General features: G+C 49.1%; 1 protein-coding gene across 4 annotated transcripts; it reads right to left on the bottom strand.

Annotated features, from left to right (window-relative positions):
- Window positions 1-955: 955 nt before the first annotated feature.
- On the bottom strand, window positions 956-18147 carry NTMT1 (N-terminal Xaa-Pro-Lys N-methyltransferase 1). Of its 4 annotated transcripts, none has more exons than XM_088453464.1 (5): window positions 18020-18092; window positions 14737-14890; window positions 9819-9991; window positions 5226-5478; window positions 956-2533 (listed from the first exon to the last, which is right to left on the bottom strand). In XM_088453464.1, exons 3-5 carry the CDS (start codon window positions 9978-9980, stop codon window positions 2277-2279), a joined length of 672 nt encoding a protein of 223 aa, XP_088309590.1. In that variant the 5' UTR covers window positions 9981-9991; window positions 14737-14890; window positions 18020-18092; the 3' UTR covers window positions 956-2276. The 4 variants fall into 4 exon arrangements, with proteins under 4 accessions (XP_088309590.1, XP_088309591.1, XP_088309589.1 ...); XM_088453465.1 differs by having other exon boundaries at window positions 17958-18035; XM_088453463.1 differs by lacking the exon at window positions 14737-14890 and having other exon boundaries at window positions 18020-18147.
- Between the last annotated feature and the right edge of the window lie 7469 nt (window positions 18148-25616).

Here is a 25616-nt window from a genome sequence, read left to right as displayed (position 1 = left end):
TTTACTCCCTGTAGACCAGTGGTTCTCAAACTTGGTCCTCAGGACCCCACACAGGTCACGTTTTCCAGGTCACTCAGCAGGTGCACAGTTGTATTCATTACTCACTGACACATTTTAAAAGATCCACATGTAGTTATAATTATTTCACTTTTGATTCTGTGAAGAGACCTGGAAACCATGCACTGTGTGGGGTCCTCAGGACCGAGTTTGAGAACCTCTGCTGTAGACAAAGCCATGCCACTGCTGTCCGTCAGACGGCTTCTCACTGATTGGCCCTAGGATACATGCGTGTCTGTGGTAGGGAAATTAGAATGTAAGCTCCACTGGGGCAGGGGCTGATATATAATATAATATCTTTGTACTGTAGAATATAAAAGTAAAAAAAGGGATGATCTGTAGGACTAATGCTGGCCACACACAGTGATATTTTACCCGATCTGGCCGATTCAGACACATTGGAACGACAGATCTTGTAAAATATGGCCAAAGTCCCCATTCACGACGCGATGCGCGTCCCCGCTGGTCGCACATCGCATCGTCAGATCTGCCGTGCAGTAGGGCGGATCTGACAATCTAGGAGGTGATGCACTGTGACAGTCTGGATGCAGGAGAGATCGTTTGAAGATTGGACACCAAATCGTGTGCAGAGCTGCCGGGGAGAGTTTCAAGGGAGATCGTACACATCAGCTGATCGTGTGCAGATCGCTGTGTGTGTGTGTGTGTGTGGCCAGCTTAAGATTGCAGAGAAAATGACTGTATGTGTGATTTTGTACTTAAGCTGGGTATACACGGCCAGATAAAATGTCTGTCAGACCGACAGACATTTTATCTGGCAGCCTGCCAGCCGCAGATGTCCGCGGCATACACTGTGAGATTTCTCTCAGTGTATTAGCAGACATCTGCGATCCGCCCCCGGGGGAGGAGACATTTCCCCGTTCCTCCCATGGGAAGGAACACAGGAAATAGCTGGCTGTCGGCCGCGGCTCGGCATACACTGCCTGATGCGGCCGACAGTTTACCGGTAAATATCGTATCGGACGAGGTATGCTGGACAATCCAGCATGCCCAACCGAGCAATATTTAACCCTCGGTCGCTCCCCCTGGATCGCCCCGATAATTGTAGCGTATATGGCCAGCTTTAGATTTTGGTGGAAATTAATATGAGACATCAAGTCTGTCATAACACCTAGTTTGGGGTAGTACCAGGCACTTTTAGTTAAACTACTTCCCTCCTTTCTCTCCCAACATCTGAATCTTCTCAGTATTAACTTCTAGAAAAAAATTTTTTTTTTTTTAGCAAAAAATAATTTATTATTCAAAATATTTTTCACACATCTCACACTGGTAGTGGTGCCTCGAAGAATAGATTCAGTATTTGAATGCATGCAATTGACATCTTTACAATGCATATGTGACCCCACATGATTATCGATTACCTCTTTTTAAGAATTTTTAGATTGGGTTCGTCACATACACAAAATGGAGGCAGACACTTTTTGGGCAAAAACCATATTCAGCAGGAGGCTTCCTAATGAATTTCAGTTCCGCTCACAAAATGGCTGCCCCTGTTGTGAGTCGGTGACACTTTCACTTTGATTCTTACGTAACACAACGTCACACCTTCTTTTGGCAACGGAAACAACAAAAGCCACCTGAACTAATGCTATCCACGGCCAATCATTTATACTAGAAAAAACAGGTTTGTCTTCGTCCTGCCAAGCCCTATGTATTGTGTTGTGGGACCACCTGAAGGTATAAATAGACTATTTAAATACATGACGCTGAGAGGGCTGGTTATGGGAACAGCTTGTGTAAAGCAAATTCTGCCCACTTGTTCATTGCTCACCTAGCTTATTTTCCCGTATGGAAAACACTGCCCAATTCATCACCCATTTTACTCAGCTCACCAACTTATCCTTAGAATTCTATCTGTCATCCCACACAGGGCAGAGGCAGCCATTTTATGGTCAGAGACAACATTCAAGGACCAATGAGGTAATGGAGGCAGACCTAGAGATTTGTAGGTCACGTGGTCATGATTGTTGATAGAGGCAACAAAATGGCTGCCACTACAGCATGCTGCCAATGGGTACACTTAAGGTATAGGATAAAATCTGCAGTTTCTGTTACCTCATCTTCCCGGATTTCTACTGTCTCCTAAACACAACATGCTTAGAATATATGACTTTTTGGCAAAGCAGAACAGTCCAGAAACGGATCTCAGCACAGTGTGCAGGTCTTATATAAAATAAGATACGACATCTGTGAGGGGGAGTTTATCTAATGGCAATGGAGAAAACATGGTAGATTTCCTCAGGAAAGTTCTCTTGCTTTTCCTGGGCCAGGACATTAAGGCCGGCCTGCCTGATAAGCCTACGCACGACATCCATGTCTCTGCAGATGCTGCTATCCACGTCATCCATAATGACCCCTTCCTGGGCCATGTTGTCCTTGACGACTACGATACCATTTGGCCGCAAGCCAGTTTTACACCTCTTCAGGAACTCCACTAGGTCGCTGTCCGTTAAATGCCCTGGGGTAAAAAGCATAGAAAATTTAGATACAGTTAATATATAAGCATTAGAATATAAAGGGGCTTTCCACCTAAATTGCCAATCCAATGTGTGGGTCCAGCTGAGCAGGCCAGGCGTGGCCATTTCTCTGTGTTCTCTATAAGCTACACATACAAAGTGATGCGATCTGCAGTCCATAAGGCTTAAGTCCAGCTCAGCAGTTCACAAACGCATGTCATTTTTTTTCGTAACAGCATTTATATAAGTTAAAGCACATAACACATTGGTGTGAATGACCCTTCGGTCTAACATATCATATGATACACAATAGAGCAGAGGACAACTGTGTACATTAATACTTCATTTTATTAATTTGATTTTATTCATGCATTCTATATGTGCAGTACAGAACCCGCCATGAACGGTGCCAGTGGAATCTGCTCCTACATGTACATTCTATTTATACATTCATACTGACATTCTATATGAACATTCTACATGTACAATCTACTTGTATTTTCAATCTAAAAATTCTAGATGTAGATTCTATTCTTACATTCATTGCACATGTAGAATGTTTGTATAGAATGTCAGCAATGAATATAGAAATAGAATGTAAGAATAGAATCTTAAGCTGGGTACACATTAGACAACTTGCAAACGATGCGATTTTGTCAACGACTTTCCCGGACTAACGACATGCATACACACTGCAATTTTACTAACGACAAAACGATAACGTTAGTCCTTAACGATTTATTGTTTGCTGTACCAAACACCTGACCACCATCTTAAAGATTTTTGCCAAAATGTAAATAATGGGCTGTACAGTACTATGACACAGATGCATGCATAGAAGCACAACCAGCCCCAGATTTTCAGAGCCAGTCCTGGTTGTGAAAATACAGAGGACAAAAGACATAGGGTTCCCCTGTATTTTCCAGAACCAGCACCGGACTCTTTCTAGCGGGGGTGTAATGCCACAGCCAGGGGAACACTTTCACCAGGTCCCCCGACCAAAGCATTACACCTGACCGCTAGTCATCCCAGGCTGGGGATCCCTGCAGAGGTGGGGGCCCCCCAATAAATGGGTCCCCCTCTCCAGGGCACCCTAGGCTGATAGCCCGGGGCTATCCCCGGCTCACTATATCATCTAGTGTGTATGGGCCATGAGTGTAGAATGTACATCTGGAATTTTTATATAGAAATACAAATAGATTGCTGACATTCTATACGAACATTCTACATGTGCAATCTATTTGTATTTCTATATAATATTTCCAGGTGTACATTCTATTTTTACATTCTAAGCGTACATTCTATTCATACATTTTACACAGGATTTGATTTGTACATTCTATTAGAACACTCTCACTGTATATTTTATGTACATTCTATTTGTATATCTACATGAACATTCTATATACACAATCATACATTCTTCATGTACTCTTTGTATCATCTATATGAACATTTTATATTTACATACTATACTGATGTCCTATATATGCATTCTACACTAACATCTAACCCTGACTCAGTTGTACGATATGCTGATGTTTATGCAAATGGCGTGATTATTTACCACTGCGCATGTCCCAGAGTCACATTGTGTGCATGTGTGATGGTACATTACCATAGTCACACACTGCAAGTCTCATTCGCAGTGTGACTGACATTCAGGAAGTGTCTGGGGGAGGTAACAGGAAATGTTGGCGAAAATGAGAATTTCAAGAGGATTAGGCACTAGAATGGAGGGTTAGGGATTGGGGGTGAAATACTCACGGGAACGCTGCGGCATCAGAGATCTAACCCGGAAGTGGCAGTTACATGACAGCCGGGAGCTGGAAGATGCCACTGGAGCCGTGGGGAACAGGTAAGTCGCCGCTGGGCCACCATTCATCACTGTCTACATGATGAATGTTGACATATCGTACCCAACCCCTGCAGCAAGGTTTAAGTAGGTGGTATGTGTCAAAGTAACATCCCCATGAATGCCTGGACCCAAGGCTTCCCAGCAGAACATTGCCCAGAGCGTCACACTGCCTCTGCCAGCGTGCCATCTTCCAATAGTGCATCCTGGTGCCATCTCTTTCCCAGGTAAATAATGCACCAGCACCCAGCAGAAAACGCGATTCATCAGACCAGGCCATCTTCTTCCATTGCTCCATGGTCCAGTCCTGACGATCACACGCCCATTGTAGGTGCTTTTGAAGGTGGGCAGAGATCAGCATGGGCACTCTGACTGGTCTGTAATTACGCAGCCCAATACATAGTAAGCTGCGATGCTCTGTGTGTTGTAACTTTCTATCATATCCTACTCTCATAGCCAGCATTAACTTTTTCATTTGCTACAATAGCTCTTCTGTGGGATAGGACCAGACGGGCTAGCCTTCCCTCCCCACACGCACATCATAGAGCCTTGGGTGCTCTAACCCAGTCGTCAAGCCATCACAATTTGGCTCTCCTTAGTCACCCAGATCCTTACACTTGGGGAGGGTAGGGCGGGCAGGCACCCCTGTTAACATCTTATAAATGTACAGATGTAATACTGATTGATTGGTACCAGGTGACAATCCTCATGTAACACGGCAGAATGCTTGGTTGGCATGACCAGTCAATAAGGCTTCAACAAAGCCTTTTTCTTTTTTTTTTGTATGTGTTAAACTTATTGGGGAGTGTGATGAGATACAGGCTACAGCTGGGCCTTACCTATCACCCACTGGATCCAGATGACATCATAGTGGTTTGGCTTTGGGGCAAAGTCTTGCAGGCCACAGCAATAGTATTCCCCAATGCGCTTTCCATCTTCTCCGAGATAGCTTTTGGCCTTGCTTAAAAATTCATCAGTTACATCGACCATGTCAACCGTTTTAAAGAGCGGCAGCAGGAGGCGTTTGGTGATCCGGCCGATGCCAGCACCACAGTCTAAGGCGCATGAGGTACCAGTCTTGAGGGGCCCATCCTGTGACATATAGCAGTGAAAGAACTTATTATTTAGTAGTATAACGCGGGGCATTTACACATATAAACAGGCCAGCATGAGAATTAATTTTTTTTAATAGAATATACATATAAAACAGCCATATGTGTAATCAAGGGGATGTAGTTACCATCCCGGCGTTTGGGATGTCCCCGCTCAGAATCCTGACGCTGAAATCCCGTCAGCAGTCAGAATCCTGGCACCGCCTGGCATCCCACGATAAGTATTAAGGTTACGTTAAGAGGGGAGGAGGTTAGGATTAGGCTGCAGGAAAGGTGGGTTAGGGTAAGGAGACTTACCTACAGGCGTCGGGATACTGACTGTCGGATTGCTGATGTTGGTATTGTGATCGATGACAATTCGGCCGTCGGTATCCTATACCTAACCCGTAATAAAGGTGCCCTGAAGTGTAACTGCTGCTAATGCAGACAATTTTTGTCAGAGTGAAGTTCAACAAAATGTTTGGTTTTACTGTGCGTAAAGATTATTAAAAAAAAAAATAAAGGGTAAAATACTAGATCCTCATATGTATATAATTATTCTGCAGCAGTGAATAGTATATAATGTTTCCACATCTAGACATAACTTAAAATAATGGCTTCTGCGTGTGCTGACAGAGGGAATATATAATGTTTTTGCACCCCTGAGATTAGTGGAAGGTAGACAATCCTGCTTTGGCATTCAGTAGTATTTCATTGTATCGCAGCAGGAGGCCGCATGTCAGACCGGACCGGGGAAACCACTTGCTGTTCTCAGCTGATTAATAGAGCACATACAATTTCTGATAGATTACGGAATATTACAATATTTTATTTCATGTAGCTGCATATTGCAAATAGTTTCCATTTAACCCCATCGCTTCTGTGTCTATTGTTGACGACTTATGTTTTGGTAATGGTTTTTCTTACAAGCCGGAATAGTCCTGCCCATCAAGGAGGTGGGACTTGTTCAAACCAATCAGCTTCCAATAAGGTACGTGGGTTGTTCCAATTGGAAGCTTGGGTGGTACAACTGTCCCTTAATATGTACGAGTCACTGAGGACCATTCTGTACGGACTATTTCCTGGCTTAAACATCTATGGGCTAGACCTGAAGCATCATGAACGGTGTTAAGGACGGATTATGGCTCCCCAGGAATCAGGAGAAGATCCACAACCTTCTAAGAGACTATTCCAGCTTAGCCCTTAGGATCTAGAATAACCACCTCTTTCCCCCTTTATATGTCTGGCTTCAATAAAGCTTAAGCCCATGTTCCCCCTCCTCCAAACTTCTTAACAGAAAGTACTACACTTGCATAAGAAAGAATTCCCAAGATACACTAAAAGTCTTTGTTTTTTTTGCATCCTTCTTCAATCTGGGTTTATACACCTATTCCTTTATTCAACATCAGGCAGCATGATGGCACAGCACTTATGTCATGGCCCATAGGTGTTGAGTTTGTATGTTCTCGTACTTGCACAAGTTACCTCCTGGTGATCAGGTTTCCTCTCACACTCCAAAATCTTACTGGAAGGTTAATTGGCTTCTGATAACAAATTAACCCTAATTAGTGTATGTGACCATAGATAGGGAACACTGATTTAAAAAGTTGAATAAAGGATTTGTGGCACTCCACTTGAAATACAAAGCAGCTTTCTTCACATGAAATGGATCTATCCCAAAGACCCAGGAGATGAATGTAGTAAAAACTAAAGGTGCCCCCACACATAGCGATATTTTACACAATTTGGCCGATTTCGACGAATCGTGACGACGAATCGGGTAAAAAAAAGTACAAATCGTGAGTTTATACTCACGAGCACGATGCGATGCGCGTCCCCGCTCGTCGCACATCGCATCTTCTGATCTGCCGTGCTGTAGGGCAGATTAGCCAATCTGGGATACAATGCACTGGCTGCAAGATGGATCTTTAGTCAGATTGGACATTTTTAACTCCAAATCGTGATCACGACGGCAAGGGAGCTCCCGTGAAAGTTCATGAGGAAATTGGCCATAAAATCGTATCGTGAGGACATTGTTATGTGTGTGGGCACCTTAAGATGTGTATGATAGCGCTCAGTGTACTATTGGGAAATATATACAGAAAGACCTACTTTATATCAAAGAAACGATCGACTTAAAGAAACCTCTATCGGAGTCCTTCCCCTCGCTGAATAGTGAGTGGGGGTACGCTTTGTTTTCTCTGCATGATTTTATTACATGGATATCATCATATTCATTTTCAGCATTTTAGATGGGTTCCTTTTTATACGTGTTTATTTTCTTTCATGCATTATGGTAACTTCACTACCACTGAAAACCGGTCATTGATCATCAAGTAAAGAAACCAAAAACTTTAAAATTAAGCTCAGTATATATTTCTTTGGTTTGTATATATATTATTTCTTGCTAATTTTAAGAAAATCTAGATGCCGTAAGCACTGAGCGCTATCATACACATCATAATTTTTACTACAGGGAACATAGGGGGGGTCATTCAGACCCGCTCGCGAGCGCAGGACGCTAGCAAGCGGGTCGATGTTGCCCCACTGCGCATGCGCACGACGGAGGGAGCTCCGTCGTGCACATGCGCGAGACCCTGATAGCGACGGGCTCTCCGTCGCTCCGGGTCTCGCACCAAAGGGGGCGTGCTGTCGATGTTGATTGACAGCACGCCCCCTTTGGTGGGCATGCCGGGGGCGTGGCTGCCAGACGGAGGCGTTCCCATGGAAACGCCTACCGTCTGAAGCCGGCCCCACTGACATCACTAGTGATGTCAGTGGGAGTGATTTTGGCTCTGATGGAGCCAAAATCACTCCTGGGCTTGCGGCAGCGAGACCCTACCGCAGCGTCTCCGTCGCAAGCCCGATGGTCTTGACCATCGCGACCATCACCAGGAGGACGCTCCATTTTCATGGAGGAGGGCCCTGATTCAGAGCGAGCGCTCTGGTCAGAGCGTTCGGCTCTGAATCAGGCCCATAGATTGTAAGCTCTGCTGATAAATAATAAAATGAAAAACCATGTTCCAGCAATGTTCAATGGAAGCTGCACCAAGCCGGCAGTGTCATAATGAGTGACACTGCTGGAATTTGACGAAACACTGCGTTATAGTGAGTGAGACTGCTGCCATTTGCTGAACACTGCGTCATAGTGAGTGAGACTGCTGGCATTTGCTGAACATTGCGTCATAGTGAACTCTCCCCCTAGTGGAGGGATTGGGAACCTCAGGCCCGGGGGCCATTTGGTCTGGCCCTCAGAGCTTCTTTCTTCTAGCCTCATCTGGCTAGCAGGGTGCCTAGAATGGCACCCTGCAGCCAGAATCTATGCAGCACTGCCGCCTGGAGCACTATTAGGACGCTTCAGACAGTCACACCACTGCCCTTACAGCTCCCCGTAGCATCCTCAGGATGATCCGGGCATTGCTGTAATCACTGCCAATTAAGGCCTAGCCCCCATGTGACTTTATATGGAGGGGCGTGGCCTGCACTAGGCCCGCGAATAATGTTATATATATATCAAAATGGCCCTCGGTAGAAAAAAAGGTTCCACACCCCTGCACTAGTGCCTAACCCTCCCCCCAACAGGTACGGTCGGGATTTTGACCCGTTTTGTCCTGCTCACAGATTGTAGGGACTACGTAAAGAGCACCTGTCGTCTATAGACAGAGCTGAGGCAGACAGTGTGTGGGATGACCGAATTCCTATGCAACCTATCAAGTGCCAAGGAACCGCTGCCCCAACTACAGTATATTACTGGTTCCTATTAAAAGGAAGAGCTGCAGCTTCAAGAGTTCTGCTGTAGCCAACAAAATGGCTACATCCATTGCATGTAGTCAACAGGTGCAATTTAAGGTATGGCGCTACATTAACGTTGAAAAGCTTTGGCCACACCCACCATGGGTGGGATTACCTGTAAACATAAACAGATGACTCAAATATGACAGAAGTGGGCAGAATGAGTGCAGTGCTAAATAAAATAGGTGGAGCTTTAGATATGAGTGGGATGGGCTAGTACTCAAGTAGGTGGAGCCTCCAGAACTTTTCCAGATATGTCTTGAGTGTACAATTATACAGCTGCCATTTATGGTCTAGATTATGGAAAGGCTACTGGGCAAAGCAAGACAATTAGACATTTAAAGGAGACGAATAGAAAGATAGATAGCGATAGATATAATTAAATAACAATTGAGTAGTGAAATTAAAAAATATGGATTCTAGCAACATTATTATCTTCCAAAATGAATTACCCCGCTTCCCGATTTCCCAGCTCCAGCATATGTAATTATTGGTCTATTTTTAGCATCCTGCAGGACAATTCTCATCAGTGTCTCTCATTATACTCACTCGGAGGAACCTCTGTAGGAACTTTTTGGAGCCATTGATATCGATACTGGATATATGACCATAGCCTCCGAGCATCCCATCGACTGTGGCGGGGACGTTTTTCCAGTACTTCTTCGCTTTACAGTAAAACTGAGTCTCATCTTCCACTTGACCAGTCGACATTATGGAAATAACTAAAATGACACGGGGGGAAAAAATATATAATATATATGCTTCCGTTTACCCAAAATATTAGGTTACAGGTTCTTTAAGAAGACCCTCTCTGAAGGGGTGTGTGCTCATAACAGACTATTCCAGCATTCCACAAAGCACTGCGCTTTCTCCCACCGAGTACTGCGCTCTCTCCCACCGAGTACTGCGCTCTCTCCCACCGAGAACTCTTCAAGAGATCTCCCTGTTCCGTTGCTCCTCTACTCTCCCGACTGTTGCTTCTTTAAATACCTACTATTCTGTCAATGGCTGAAAGTTTTATTTGGGATGGCCTAAGGCTGGTACAAATGTATTTTGTGCCTCTCTATGACCTCTGCCTATGTAGCTTTCCACACCGAAGCGATCAAGGATTACATTACACTGCACAGAGCATTCTGCAATGCAGGGAATTAACTGTGACAGCTCGCTACACCGGACATCAGCCGTCCCAGGGCTTAGATTCCCCTAAGTTACCTCTATTTGCATCGTAAGCTGCCATATAGGGCGAGGGGATAATATAAGTGTGCAAAGTCATTATCAGGCAACGAGAAACACTGCAAGAGGGGAAACAAATCAGTTTGCTTCGTGGCATGTGTCAGACAAGCACAAGGGCCTGAAGGAGCCTAAGTGTGACCTTCCTGAGGTTAGCCAAACCCTGAGGCCCCAGCTGTTAAAATAGCGAACTGTCAGGAAAAGCTCACTAAAAATAGTGATTCCCCCTTACATTCGCAGTGCTCACACATACCATCCATGCTACACAGCCAAGAATAACACCAGGCATTTGCTAGAGAAGAGAAAAAAAAGCAGCAGGCAATAGAGTCTCTGGATAGACAATGGACACAAGTGAAGAATTGGATAAAGAAACACAAACGTGCTGTGGATTGTACAGTATGTAACGTGGTTCAGTGTGCAAGAATGTGCTGGGACTCATATCAACTGGATTCCAACTGTCCTTTGTCAAAGAGCAAATAAAGCCACTCATTGACAGTAATGTAATTCAAAGGCTGTACTGCTTAGCTGAAAAATATACACTACATATAATATACAGTATCGTACATGGGAACGGGAAGCCGATGAACGGAATCCCGACCGCTGGCTTCCCAACTGTATAATCTCGGCAAGGGTTAAATGACAGGCGTCGATCTCCCGACGCCAGTCATTTTCCCTCCGCCGGGAGCCCGACACCCGGCTTACCGATCGAAGGTAAGCTGGGTGACGGGTGCGGATAGCCACGGGGGGGGGGGGGGGGGTTTGGGGGGAGGGTTAGGTTTAGGGTTCCCGGGGGGGACTTAGGGTTAGGCACCCCCCTGGGAGGGTTAGGGTTAGGCTAGGCAACCCGGGGGGGGGGGAGGGGGGTGGAGGTCAGGATTAGGTGGGGGAAGGGGGGATTAGGGTTAGGCACTTAGGGGTGAGTTTAGGCTTCGGCACCCCTAAGGGAGGGTTAGGGGGTAGAATAGGTTAGAGAATGCTTACAGTACCTGGGGATGATCGGGATGCCGATCAGTGCTGCCGGGATGCCGCTGTTGGGATTTGTACCGCCGCCCATGCGGCCGGCAGTAAATCATACTGAGTCCATGAGAACACTGGAGTTCTCTCTCTGGGTTGGGTATGGGATGCTGGCGCCCAGAATCGTGATGCTGGCATACAATGCCAACACTTACCAGTAAGTAGGCTAACCATACCCCTAAACCTAGCCCTCCCACCCCACAGCCTAAACCTAGCCCTCCCCCCACCCCGCAGCCTAAACCTTACCCTCGCCCCCACAGCCGAAACCTAACCCTCCCTCCACCCCGCAGCCTAAACCTAACCCTCGCCCCCCCCGCAGCCTAAACCTAACCCTCCCCCCACCCCGCAGCCTAAACCTCACCCCCCCCTGCAGCCTAAACCTAACCCTCGCACCCCCCCGCAGCCTAAACCTAACCCTCGCCCCCCCCGCAGCCTAAACCTAACCCTCGCCCCCCCCCGCAGCCTAAACCTAACCCTCGCCCCCCCCCGCAGCCTAAACCTAACCCTCGCCCCCCCCGCAGCCTAAACCTAACCCTCGCCCCCCCCGCAGCCTAAACCTAACCCTCGCGCCCCCCACAGCCTAAACCTCACCCCCCCTGCAGCCTAAACCTAGCCCTCCCACCCCGCAGCCTAAACCTCACCCCCCCTCCCCGCAGCCTAAACCTAACCCTCGCGCCCCCCGCAGCCTAGACCTAACCCTCGCGCCCCCCGCAGCCTAGACCTAACCCTCGCGCCCCCCCGCGCACCTAAACCTAACCCTCGCCCCCCCCGCAGCCTAAACCTAACCCTCGCCCCCCCCCGCAGCCTAAACCTAACCCTCGCGCCCCCCACAGCCTAAACCTCACCCCCCCTGCAGCCTAAACCTAGCCCTCCCACCCCGCAGCCTAAACCTCACCCCCCCTCCCCGCAGCCTAAACCTAACCCTCGCGCCCCCCGCAGCCTAGACCTAACCCTCGCGCCCCCCCGCGCACCTAAACCTAAACAGCCTAAACCTCACCCCCCCCCTTGCAGCCTAAACCTAACCCCCCCCTTGCAGCCTAAACCTAACCCTCCCCCCGCAGCCTAAACTTTTCCCCCCCGCAGCCTAAACGTAACCCCCTCCCCGCAGCCTAAACGCAACCCCCTCCCCGCAGCCTAAACGCAACCCCCCCCCCGCAGCCTAAACGTAACCCACCCTGTTCATGCTGAGCTGTGGGTGAGCGAGGGGGTCCATGCTGAGCTGTGGGTGAGGGAGGGGGTCCATGCTGAGCTGTGGGTGAGGGAGGGGGTCCATGCTGAGCTGTGGGTGAGGGAGGGGGTCCATGCTGAGCTGTGGGTGAGCGAGGGGGTCCATGCTGAGCTGTGGGTGAGCGAGGGGGTCCATGCTGAGCTGTGGGTGAGCGAGGGGGTCCATGCTGAGCTGTGGGTGAGCGAGGGGGTCCATGCTGAGCTGTGGGTGAGCGAGGGGGTCCATGCTGAGCTGTGGGTGAGGGAGGGGGTCCATGCTGAGCTGTGGGTGAGCGAGGGGGTCCATGCTGAGCTGTGGGTGAGGGAGGGGGTCCATGCTGAGCTGTGGGTGAGGGAGGGGGTCCATGCTGAGCTGTGGGTGAGGGAGGGGGTCCATGCTGAGCTGTGGGTGAGGGAGGGGGTCCATGCTGAGCTGTGGGTGAGCGAGGGGGTCCATGCTGAGCTGTGGGTGAGCGAGGGGGTCCATGCTGAGCTGTGGGTGAGCGAGGGGGTCCATGCTGAGCTGTGGGTGAGGGAGGGGGTCCATGCTGAGCTGTGGGTGAGCGAGGGGGTCCATGCTGAGCTGTGGGTGAGCGAGGGGGTCCATGCTGAGCTGTGGGTGAGCGAGGGGGTCCATGCTGAGCTGTGGGTGAGCGAGGGGGTCCATGCTGAGCTGTGGGTGAGGGAGGGGGTCCATGCTGAGCTGTGGGTGAGCGAGGGGGTCCATGCTGAGCTGTGGGTGAGCGAGGGGGTCCATGCTGAGCTGTGGGTGAGGGAGGGGGATGCATACTGTATATAAAATGCACAGACAGATTTAGAGAGAGAGACGCGTCCTAGCTCAACTTTGAGTCACATTTGTTAAGATAAAACTACACAGTATTTCCGTGCTACCGGCTAAAGCAGCCAGTAAGTTCCTTGCATGGACACATATTACAACGTTTGCACGCTTTGTATCACAACACGGGGGTTGATGAAGAGTCGAAAGCAAATCTTATGCCGTAGAGTAAAATGTGCTTTTTAAAGCTCTGCAAGCACACAAAGAAAATGCGTATGTTTAGGTCTCTTATAGGTAAATGTAGGACAGTAAAGGTATGTTTATGTAGTTAATCTCTATGTTGAAGTCCAGGCTACAGTAGTTATGGCTGCCTTGGATTGCTGGGACCTGTAGTACACCAGGCAAAATTGCTTACTTCTATTCTTTTAACAACAGTTCTTACCTCGCACCCACCAACCAACCATGGCTTCTAAAATAGGGTTGTTTTTTCTCTAGGGCAGGCCTGGCCAACCTGCGGCTCTCCAACTCTTGTAAAACTACAAGTCCCAGCATGCACTGCCACAGTTTTAGCATTCCTTTATAGCACACCTGTTGGGCATGCTGGGAGTTGTCGTTTAACACCAGCTGGAGAGCCACAGGTTGGCCAGACCTGCTCTAGGGGGTGGATGGGTGCGGGACCTTGTTCCCCCTTGGGAACTCAAATCTAAAGCGTATTTTACTCTACCCTGTAATGCGGTTACGATTCCGACAATCGGGATGCCGTCTGCGGGGGAACCCGGCACCGGAATCCCGATCGCCAAGACAACACCAGCGCCGAAATCCCGACATGACTAGGGATGCCGATGCCGTCAGACGGCATCCCGATCATAAGGACACCAGGGAAAGGCAAGTATTAGCCGTGGGGCGGGGAAGGCAGCCCAGGGGGACCTAGGGTTAGGCTGCGAGAGGGGTGAGGATAGGGTTAGGCTCCGGCAAGAGTAGGTTAAGTTCAAGCACCACAGGGGGGGAAGGGGGAAGGGTTGGGGTTAGGCACTAAGGGGGGAGGGTTAGGGTGCGGGGTAGGGAGGGCTAGTATAAGGGTGCAGGAAAGGAGGGTTAGGAGGTAAATATGATAGGGGAACACTGTGCAGAGTCTCAGGTATCTTGAGATACCTGCGTCTCTGCATTCCATACGAAATTGGAATTTACAGCTGACGTTATTGTGTAAATCGCCTCCATTGTTTGTTAGGTGGAAGTTTGTACCTTTATCGGGATTTCCTCCTGACAGATGGGCAGACCTGCGCTGTGTGGATTGGCCGATTCATACAGAGGGTTAGGAACAGGGGTGTCACAGTGCCTCAAAAGATTGTATAATCAGACCCCATCACAGCTGTGATTTTGGAAGAGCTGCAGCTGTCTACAACGGAGTGAGAAATAGATTATGGTCTAACAGAACTGCCGCGAAATGTCAGGATGACATTGAACAATGTACTTTACTGTTGTACATGCTGCTTATCTGAGAATGTCACTAGGTAAAGTGTTTCGTTAACGTGTAAATAACTGTACAGACCGTGAATTGTGGCCACAATAAAACAGGCACAGGACATCAGGTCATACTGAATGTGGGTCTGATTGTGGGCCTAATTCACAGTTTTCCGCAGCTGAACGATTATCAGCTGCATGCCCCTGAGTTACGCTGCGCATGCGTCAAGGTACATTACCATAGTCGCTCGCAGCGACTTATTCGCAGTGCGATTGACAGTCAGGGAGCATTTGGAGGTGGTAACGGGGAGTGTCAGCTAACAAAGCGAGCGCATCACCACCGTTTTAGTGGCGTGCCACATCCTGCACGCAAGAAATATGGCGCTGGCGTCTCATATCTGCGCAACCACAGAGTTACTCAGGATTGCTAACATGGAAGGGTCTGCGAGCGATGCTGCGTCTTTGTACGTAGGTGCTTGGATTTGCAGACGCCTGTGGCCGTTTCAATACATCTCCCTGCAGCTGCGACATTTGCATATTTTCACACAGCAGCTGCGTACAGGATTACAGCTGTGCTGCCAATAGCGTGCAACTCTGAATCAGGCCCAGTGTTCTGATGGCAATGTGGAATATATGGTCTGGGGATAACTTAGACTTTACTGGACCATTACTCTTACTGTACTTCAGCTGGTGATTCCTGTGTATTATTGTTACTGTACTGAGGCGGCGATGGTCAGAGGATTTGTGCGACAGTACTGGGGGCAAATACGGGCAGGGAATCAGTGTGACAGTACTGGGTCAGGGGGATCAGTGTGACAGTACTCAGGGGATCAGTGTGACAGTACTCAAGGGATCAGTGTGACAGTACTGGAGCAGGTAGGGTCAGGGGATCAGTGTGACAGTACTGGGGTGGGTACGGTCAGGGGGATCAGTGTGACAGTACTGGGGAAGGTAGGGTCAGGGGATCAGTGTGACAGTACTGGGGAAGGTAGGGTCAGGGGATCAGTGCAACAGTATTTGGGCAAGGGGTCAGTGTGACAGTACTGGGGAAGGTAGGGTCAGGGGATCAGTGTGACAGTACTGGGGAAGGTAGGGTCAGGGGATCAGTGCAACAGTATTTGGGCAAGGGGTCAGTGTGACAGTACTGGGGCAGGTAGGGTCAGGGGATCAGTGCGACAGTACTGGAGCAGGTAGGGTCAGGGGATCAGTGTGACAGTACTGGGGTGGGTACGGTCAGGGGGATCAGTGTGACAGTACTGGGGTGGGTACGGTCAGTGGGATCAGTGTGACAGTACTGGGGAAGGTAGGGTCAGGGGATCAGTGTGACAGTACTGGGGTGGGTACGGTCAGGGGATCAGTGTGACAATACTGGGGTGGGTACGGTCAGGGGGATCAGTGTGACAGTACTGGGGTGGGTACGGTCAGGGGGATCAGTGTGACAGTACTGGGGAAGGTAGGGTCAGGGGGATCAGTGTGACAGTACTGGGGAAGGTAGGGTCAGGGGATCAGTGTGACAGTACTGGAGCAGGTAGGGTCAGGGGATCAGTGTGACAGTACTGGAGCAGGTAGGGTCAGGGGATCAGTGTGACAGTACTGGGGCAGGTAGGGTCAGGGGATCAGTGTGACAGTACTGGGGCAGGTAGGGTCAGGGGATCAGTGTGACAGTACTGGGGAAGGTAGGGTCAGGGGATCAGTGCAACAGTATTGGGGCAGGGGGTCAGTGTGACAGTACTGGGGCAGGGGATCAGTGCAACAGTATTGGGGCAGGGGATCAGTGTGACAGTACTGGGGCAGGTAGGGTCAGGGGATCAGTGTGACAGTACTGGGGAAGGTAGGGTCAGGGGATCAGTGCAACAGTATTGGGGCAGGGGGTCAGTGTGACAGTACTGGGGCAGGTAGGGGCAGGGGGTCAGTGTGACAGTACTGGGGCAGGTAGGGTTAGGGGGATCAGTGTGACAGTACTGGGGCAGGTAGGGTCAGGGGATCAGTGTGACAGTACTGGAGCAGGTAGGGTTAGGGGATCAGTGTGACAGTACTGGGGAAGGTAGGGTCAGGGGATCAGTGCAACAGTATTGGGTCAGGGGATCAGTGTGACAGTACCGGGGCAGGTAGGCTCAGGGGATCAGTGTGACAGTACTGGGGCAGGTAGGGTCAGGGGATCAGTGTGACAGTACCGGGGCAGGTAGGCTCAGGGGATCAGTGTGACAGTACCGGGGCAGGTAGGCTCAGGGGATCAGTGTGACAGTACTGGAGCAGGTAGGGTTAGGGGATCAGTGTGACAGTACTGGAGCAGGTAGGGTTAGGGGATCAGTGTGACAGTACTGGAGCAGGTAGGGTTAAGGGATCAGTGTGACAGTACTGGAGCAGGTAGGGTTAGGGGATCAGTGTGACAGTACTGGGGAAGGTAGAGTCAGGGGATCAGTGCAACAGTATTGGGGCGGGGGGTCAGTGTGACAGTACTGGGGCAGGTAGGGGCAGGGGGTCAGTGTGACAGTACTGGGGCAGGTAGGGTTAGAGGGATCAGTGTGACAGTACTGGGGCAGGTAGGGTCAGGGGATCAGTGGACAGTACTGGGGTGGGGATCAGTGTGACAGTACTGGGGCAGGTAGGGTCAGGGGATCAGGGTGACAGTACTGGGGCAGGTAGGGTCAGAGCATCAGTGTGACAGTACTGTGGCAGGTAGGGTTAGGGGATCAGTGTGACAGTACTGTGGCAGGTAGGGTCAGGGGATCAGTGTGACAGTACCGGGGCAGGTAGGCTCAGGGGATCAGTGTGACAGTACCGGGGCAGGTAGGGTTAGGGGATCAGTGTGACAGTACTGGAGCAGGTAGGGTTAAGGGATCAGTGTGACAGTACTGGAGCAGGTAGGGTTAGGGGATCAGTGTGACAGTACTGGGGCAGGTAGGGTCAGGGCATCAGTGTGACAGTACTCGGGCAGGTAGGGTCGGGGGATCAGTGTGACAGTACTGGGGCAGGTAGGGTCGGGGGATTAGTATGCTTACCACTCAGTACGAATGAATGACAATGGGTCTATGTGCACAGAAGACATTCGCCCGATACTCACTGACACCTCCAGGTCGGCCACCCGACAGGTCCCCCCCAGCGACTAATGATGATGAGTGGTAGCCAGGGGGCGCATGTGAGCGACACATCTAGCACACTTCCGGCCTGACCGCCTAACTAACCAATCAGATCACGCATAGCATAGGCAGCCAATCGCAGCCAGCTTCGTCACACAGCAAATTGCTGACTAGGACGCCGCTGTGACTAGAGGGACAGGCACGTTGTCCAATAGCGTGACAGGCAGCTGGTGACGTCACTCAGTCTTGTACTGCATAATACACTACTGATTACTGAAGGATTGCCGGAATGCCGGAACGGCGTGGGAGAGAGAGGGACAGAGAGAGTGAGAGTCAGTGTGAGTGTGTGTTAGTGGTCACCTGGGAGACGGGAGAGTGTAGGAAGCTGCAGATACCGAAGTAAACTGTATGGTCGTAGTCCCAAATCATCAGCCTCAGCTGTAACAGCCAAAAGAGGGCATCCATCATACCCCAGCCCTTAGTGTGACCAGGGGATGACAGCTGAGGTGTTACAGGCAGACATTACACAATGGACCTCATTCAGACCCGCTCGCAAGCGGGTCGATGTTTAGGCCCTGCGCACACGTAGCGACCGCACTGCGCATGCGCAAGCCCCGATGTTGATCGACAGCTTACCCCGTTTTGTAGGCGTGGCAGGGGGGTGGTTTCACAAACGGAGGCGTTCCTTAAGGAACTCCTGCCGTTTTGTGGGCGGCCGCACTGACATCAGCAGTGATGTCAGTGGGGAGCTTCCTGCTCGATCAGAGCAGGAATCTCCCTGGGGCTTGCGCTTGCCGAGACCCAACCTTAGGGTCTTGTTGCAAGCCCCGATGGTCAAGACCATCGCGACCATCGGGGTTTGCATCAACCTGGTCGGTCATTAAAGCTGTGGGTGGTAACCCACAGCTTAGCTAGCGACGAGGAGGCCGCACTTCAAAATACAAGCGGCCGCCCACATTCAGAACGAGCGCTTGCATTTTGCGAGCGCCTCTGAATAAAGGCCAATATGTGCCCATGAATATGTAGTTCTCTCGAAGGGGCTATTCATTATCGGAGGCCTGAGTCGTCTACTTACTAAGTATAGCATTTAATCGGCAGCTATCCGAGATTTTACCATATAGGAAATATTTAATTAATAATCCAAAGTAAGAAGAGTTTCTAAAACACTATGGGCCTGATTCAGACCCGCTCGCAAGCGGGTTGATGTTGCCCAAGTGCGCATGCGAATGACGGAGGCGGCTCCGTCGTGCGCATGCGCGAGACCCGAATAATGATGGCCAAGCTGTCGTTATGGGTCTCGCACCAAAGGGGGCGTGCTGTCGATGGTGATTGACAGCACGCCCCCTTTGGTGGGCGTGCCGGGGGCGTGGCAGCCCAGACGAAGGCGTTCCCATGGGAAAGCCTACCGTCTGGGGCCGGCCCCACTGACATCACTAGTGATGTCAGTGGGAGTGCTTTTGGCTCTGATAGAGCCAAAAGCACTCCAGGGCTTGCGGCAGCGAGACCCTACCGCAAGGGTCTCGACGCAAGCCCGATGGTCGCGATGGTCTTGACCATCGCGACCATCATTTTGGCCGCTCGCTATAGCTGTAGGTGGTCACCCACAGCTATGTGAGCGGCCAGGAGGCTGCTCCAAAAAGGAGGAGGGACGGCCCTGATTCAGGGCAAGCCCTCTGTCAGAGCGTCCGGCTCTGAATCAGGACCTATAATCCTAAGGGGCCTATTTATCATTAAATATTTGTGGCATATTCCTCGAAAACACCGGTTATTGGGTGATACCCGCAAATAGTATCACGCCAATGTATGCAGGAGGGACGGTAGCAGATATATACGATATGTGCTTCGGTCAGTCCATTACCCCCATAGGTTTTTTCTATGGGGAATACAATACTGCTGGATTTACCAAGCTAGTTTGGCCCCCACAACTAACGCCATCAGTAAATAGCATTGTGCTGCTGTAGCCAATGGGTTACATTTTGTAAAATTTGACGTTGTGCTGCTGTAACCTATGGGCTACAGAGAGAGAGAGAGTTCCTCCGGTGCCCTACCCAGCAAAGGCCGCCGCACATAGGTGGTCTGTAGACTGTGCGCCAGAAGTCCCGGCACAGAAGTGAAGAGACCGCTAATGCTGCACAGGGCTGCTGGCTGACGGCCTAGTAGCTCTGCGCAGTGCAGTGGCAGCAGAACACTCTGTCTACTGTGCACTGCAAGTGTGAAAATAAAACATCGGACTGTGGTCAATGGCCAACCCTACCTCAAGGGGTCCACCACCCACTTGATCTGTGTCTGTAATAGATCCAGTGCCAGATTAATGTCCACATGGGCCTGGAGCTGATATTTATAAAGGGCCAATTGCAGAGGTTCCCAAACTTTTTTGAATCACGGCGCCCTAGAGTATCAGCATTGTTTTCACGGCACCCCTAAGCTAAATGTTTGTTATTGAGAAATCCTGAAAAAATTTAGTAAAGTGAAGTAAATTGTGCTGATCTGTCATCCTTAGGGTCAGTTATGTGGTTGTGGACAGGTTTGAGCTTCTGTTTGTCCACATATTTACATTACATTGACCATAAATAATTTGATGTGAACCACCAACCTGAGGCACCCCTGCAAGTGTCCCGAGGCACCCCAGGGTGCCACGGCGCACAGTTTGGGAACCACTGGCCTATTGTGTGCCGCTGCAGGGGGTGTGATAGTCGCTGCAATGGTGTAACTAGAGATGTGAGGGCGTGTGGTGTGGTCTGCACAGGGGGTGTGGCCAGTGCCATGGGTGTGGCTATAGTTGAGATATTACAAGAAAAAGTTGCGCTCTATGTGAAATGGTATGAACTCTATTATCTGTCTTTAAGTGCTAGAAAAAAAATCTAAATTGTTCACTGATCATTGTCATATTTCTATAAGTGTTCATCCCACATCCCTAGTCACTGCCGTAAATTAATAAATGAAATGCCTTCTTTAGCTGTTCCTTTTTAAAAAAATAAATATCTGCAATGGTAATACTGGACTAGGGCAGTCAGGGCTACCTTACTGTACAGCTGTGTATGCATGAGCTTGTTTGGGCATTAAGTTTTTTTTGTTAATTTTTTTTTTAAATTAAAGTTTAAAATAAAAAAAATATTTAAAATGATAAAAAAAACTCAGAAGTCTTTACATATAAAAAATATAATTTTTTTGTTTGTTTTTTAAAATGTAATCTGTTATTGCCATCCTGAGATGGTGCTAATAGAACAGGTAGGACGTGGACGGAATGTACTAAAGGGGAAAATGCGGTAAAACCCCGAAAATGCAGTTTTGGGGGCTTTTACCGCAATCCCCATATGTACAATGCACCAATGGGTAATGCCATCTTCAGGTGGAGTTACCCAATAGAAGCCTATTGTCTTCTTATCGGTACGCTCCCCCTTGGGAGGGATCCGATCGGATGCGCACATATACAGAGTGACCGTGCAGTATAGCTGGGACTGGAAGGAGCAGCATGTATGCGTTGTGACACAGAACTGCACAGCACAGTGCAAACTGGACGGCCCAGCAGAGGGGATGGGATGGTGAGCACAAGGGGGGGGAACCTTAGGGACCTTCATAAACCAACTTTCTGGGGCCCCTATACACCTTAATCCAGGGCCTGTCGCTCTTCCTGTTTGTGCTGACACTGGCCATTTGGGAGCGGTGGGGTTGGTGTGACATCACACATGTGCAGAGGTGGTACTCTATACAACGCAGGGAGGGCTTTTGAAGTCTTCCATATCGCTTGCCACTCCCAGCTCTGGGTCCAAGTCAAGAATCGGTCCCCTTATGTGCACTTCAAGCTCCTGTACCCTCTTAATTTACCACTTGTGGTTAAGATGCCAGTGGACAGGATGCCGGACGTCTGTATGCCAAAGCTGGAATCCTGACTCCCATCAAGAAGCCGATGCTGTGATCCCAAGGTGATCATGATACCAATGTCACCATCCCGAACACCGGCATCCCGAAGATAAGTATATGGGTAAGGGTTAGTGTTAGCCCGGTGTTGGGGGGTTAGGGACCTCCTGGGGAGGATTAGGGTTATGTACCGACCGGGGAGGGTTAGGCTGCGAGGAGGGTGGTTTAGGGTTACGTACCACCGTGGGGAGGTTACGGTTAGGCACCAACCCGGGAGGGTTTGGTTTAAGGTGCGAGAAGGGTGGGTTAGGGTTAGGCACCACCGAGGGGAGGTTAGGCACCACCGGGGGAGGTTAGGGTCGGGCACCGCCAGGGTAGGGTTAGAGGAAGAAAGGGGGAGTGTTAGGGTACTTAGATTGTAATGCCGCTGTCGGTCTTCTGACCGGCGGCATCCTGTCCAGCGGTATATCATACAGATTTGTGTGCGTGCATGCATGCATGTATGCATGTATGTATGTATATTTATATATATATATTAGATTTATATACACATATATATATGCATACATGCATATATACTAACGATACTGCCTTTGAACCTCTATACACCCCTGCCTATACCTTCTGATATCCTGCCTATAAACCTCTAAGGATGACGCTATTTTGCATACGCAGTTATACAGTAAATAAAGACTCCAGACCTAGAACCTGTGGTTCCAAAGCACAAAGTATTATTTAAGTAAAAGTACAGTCAGTTACACGCTAGTTATAAGTACAATTTAGCGCAAAGGAATTATACAGACCCAAGTACAGTTATACATACGCAGCACTCTGGACCAGATGTAGGCATCAGCAAGAAACCCCTCGTCAATCAGCATTCAGCACGAAGACTAGGAACCCAGGGTCAGAGCACACATATTTATACCCCCCAGAAATAGACAACACAATAGAGAAGTTTGTTGCTAATACCATTGGTCCTAAAGGAGAGGGCATATGTTACAAGGCATCTAACAGGTTGGTTCAAATAGACACAGTCCAGCCTCTAACAACTGGTGGTCTCTGGTTTCCCGCCTCATGCAAATCCTAACAGTTGGTCATATAATGTACAATTTGTTGCTTAAAGTCTCTGCGGTCCATAAGTTGAGAATGCCTGTTGCGATCTCTACATCGATGTTGCCGGAATACTGTTGAGAGAGTACGCATCAGTACAATACCAAACATGGCTTACTTATCACATATAAAACCTTAGTTACAAAATAATCTTTATTTCATAGCAATTATAGTAACTGTGCATACTTGAATCTTATACCTTAAAGTTTATGGAACCTTGTATGTGGATATGTAATGTGTGAGTAGGTGGGGTTTGATGTAAAGACGCTAGTTAACTTGGGGCAGATGCATGTGCATGAAGCTAATATTCATACAGGATCTTATGCATTCACTAATATGCGACTAGTTAACAGCGCAATTGTGCGTATTAATGTGTGTATGAGAAATGGTGTAAGATGCAATCGCATGATGCTAATAGTAATATCGCCACATGTACTAAAGTGTGAGTTTATCTAAAATGGTGCTTGGGCAGCCATTCACAAAATGGCGTCTTGCGATCTCATTTCCAAGATGGCGTCTTGCGGCCAGACGCAAGATGGCGTCGCTGCGATTCAATTTTAAACTGATCTTGTCTCAGCCAATAATCCAGCTTCGACAATACACACACACATTTTATATATATATATATATATATATATACTATATACACATATTTACAGATACATATATACACATTTACATACAAATATATTATACACATTACAATATATATATATATATATATACATCTATAGGTAGATAGATAGACAGATACAGACATTACACCCACCTCTGGTTATGTACACTTTTCTGAGTTTTCTCACTAGTGTCCGGCTGCAGTGTGCCAGCTCAGTTGCCAAGGAGGGGTGATGGGTCAGTGGCTGGGCTTTAGAAAACCCAAGGGCAGATTTTGCAGCATCCCAGTATAAATAAAGGGGGTGGAGCTTAACGCGATTCGGGGGCGGAGATTAACGCGATTTGGGGCGGAGCTTAGCACAACTGTCGGCCTGCCCGGAGGCGGAGTTTCGGACAGTCTGGGGGCGGAGCTATGAGCAGGCCCGAGGATAAGCGGGGCTTCGGCCAACGGGGCCAGGGGTGGAAGGAATGGGAGATAATCCTGCAGAATGGACGGGGCTTCGGAGCGCTGTAGTGGACGGGTGACAGGAAAAGTTTTTTTCTCCTGTCAACACAGCAGGCACTGCAGTAGGTCCTGTCCGCCTATATTCATGGGGTAGCCTGGAGCTCCACCCGCCCCATTGTTAATCCGGCCCTGAATAGAGCTTTTCACTCCTTGATAAATCTTCGGTTTAGTGGATGCCTCTTCAATGGGGAATCTCTGTCTCAAAACCCCATAAGTGAGTTTCTGTTGGGATTTTTAGCTTGATGAATGGGAAACATAAAGTATCAAATTCCTAGTCAGTAGCTTATTCATATTCAAAAGATTTACCGGACAATCTCAGAGGGCGTTGGACACGGTTGATCGGCGGTCACTAGGACTTTATTAATTTCAGCAGAACAGTGGAAGTGCGGTAAGGGTGAAGGAAGGAGAAGAGGATGAAGTAGAGGGCAGGAGAAGGTACACATCAAGAGAAACAATGTTTTGTGATGTGCACAGGAGAATAAATGATAAAGGTTGGGATATGATGAGTAAAGGGAGACAGAGACAGAGGTGAGAGAGGCTGGTTAAGCACCCACAGTGCAGAGGGGAGGAGACAAAGGTGTACACACTATATTAAGGTGCGTACACACTAGACGACGTGTGTACAGAGCGATCCGACGGGCAACGTCCCGCTGACGGGGCGATATATCGGGTTTCCGTTACACTAGGTGGCTGGCCGTCTGATATGTCGGCCCTTGCTGCATACCGCTGCATGGGGTCGTCAGCCGCATCGTCAGGTTGACCTGCATGACGATGCGGCTGACAACCTCACAGGAGAACGCACCGGCAGACATAGTACGTACACACTGACAAAATTTGAGGCTATGTTGCTCCGATACAAAGGAATCGGGCAAATCGTTTAAAAGAAATCGCTGATCCTGAACCGCCGTCATTGTCTTTATTTAAGGCTAAACTGTTACCCTTTCCAGATGGAATGGGTAGGAGCGGTGTTGGAGGGAGACAGAAAAGTGGAACAATTTTTTGGTGTGTGGGAGAGCTACATTACTACTTTATCCAGTGCTGTTAGGGCACACTCTGGACCTGATTCAGAGCCGCTCGTAAGCGGCCGCTCGTTCACTCCGAGCGATGTTCGCACATCTGCGCATGCGCCAACCAGCCATTGCGGTTGGAAATCGTGCGCTCGCAAAACAGCGAGGGCCTGCTAATTTGAGTGACAGAATGAGGCGTTTGTGGGTGGCAACAGGGGAAGGTGCTTGAAAACGGGGAGTGGAGATCCAAACGCAGGCGTGCCAAACGGTCAAAACGGGCGTTTAATGGGTGTGCATAATTAACAAAGCAGCATCATCAACCACGTCACTTGGTTGTCTTTTAGCCTGAACTGCTCGCAGTGATTGCGGGAAGTAAAACCTACCACAAGCACTGCGAGCAGTTCAGACGCCTTTCGATGTACTCGATTAATCTAATAGCGGAGATGACGTATGATGCGAACGGCCAGGGGGCGTCTTTACAAAATA

The sequence above is a fragment of the Taudactylus pleione genome, unplaced genomic scaffold, assembly GCF_031769625.1.
Source record: "Taudactylus pleione unplaced genomic scaffold, aTauple2 ptg000579l, whole genome shotgun sequence".
Taxonomy (NCBI): Eukaryota; Metazoa; Chordata; class Amphibia; order Anura; family Myobatrachidae; genus Taudactylus; species Taudactylus pleione.
This window is presented reverse-complemented; position numbering and strand designations above follow the sequence as displayed.

Excerpts from the sequence above, each read along its gene's own strand:
- NTMT1 (XM_088453463.1), bottom strand. The coding sequence starts at position 18,107 with ATGTGTCGCTCACATGCGCCCCCTGGCTACCACTCATCATCATTAGTC. Across the intron at positions 5,479-9,818 it reads TCCTACAGAGGTTCCTCCGA|GATGGGCCCCTCAAGACTGG; the intron begins GTGAGTATAATG and ends TATATGTCACAG. Across the intron at positions 2,534-5,225 it reads CTGGATCCAGTGGGTGATAG|GGCATTTAACGGACAGCGAC; the intron begins GTAAGGCCCAGC and ends TTTTTACCCCAG.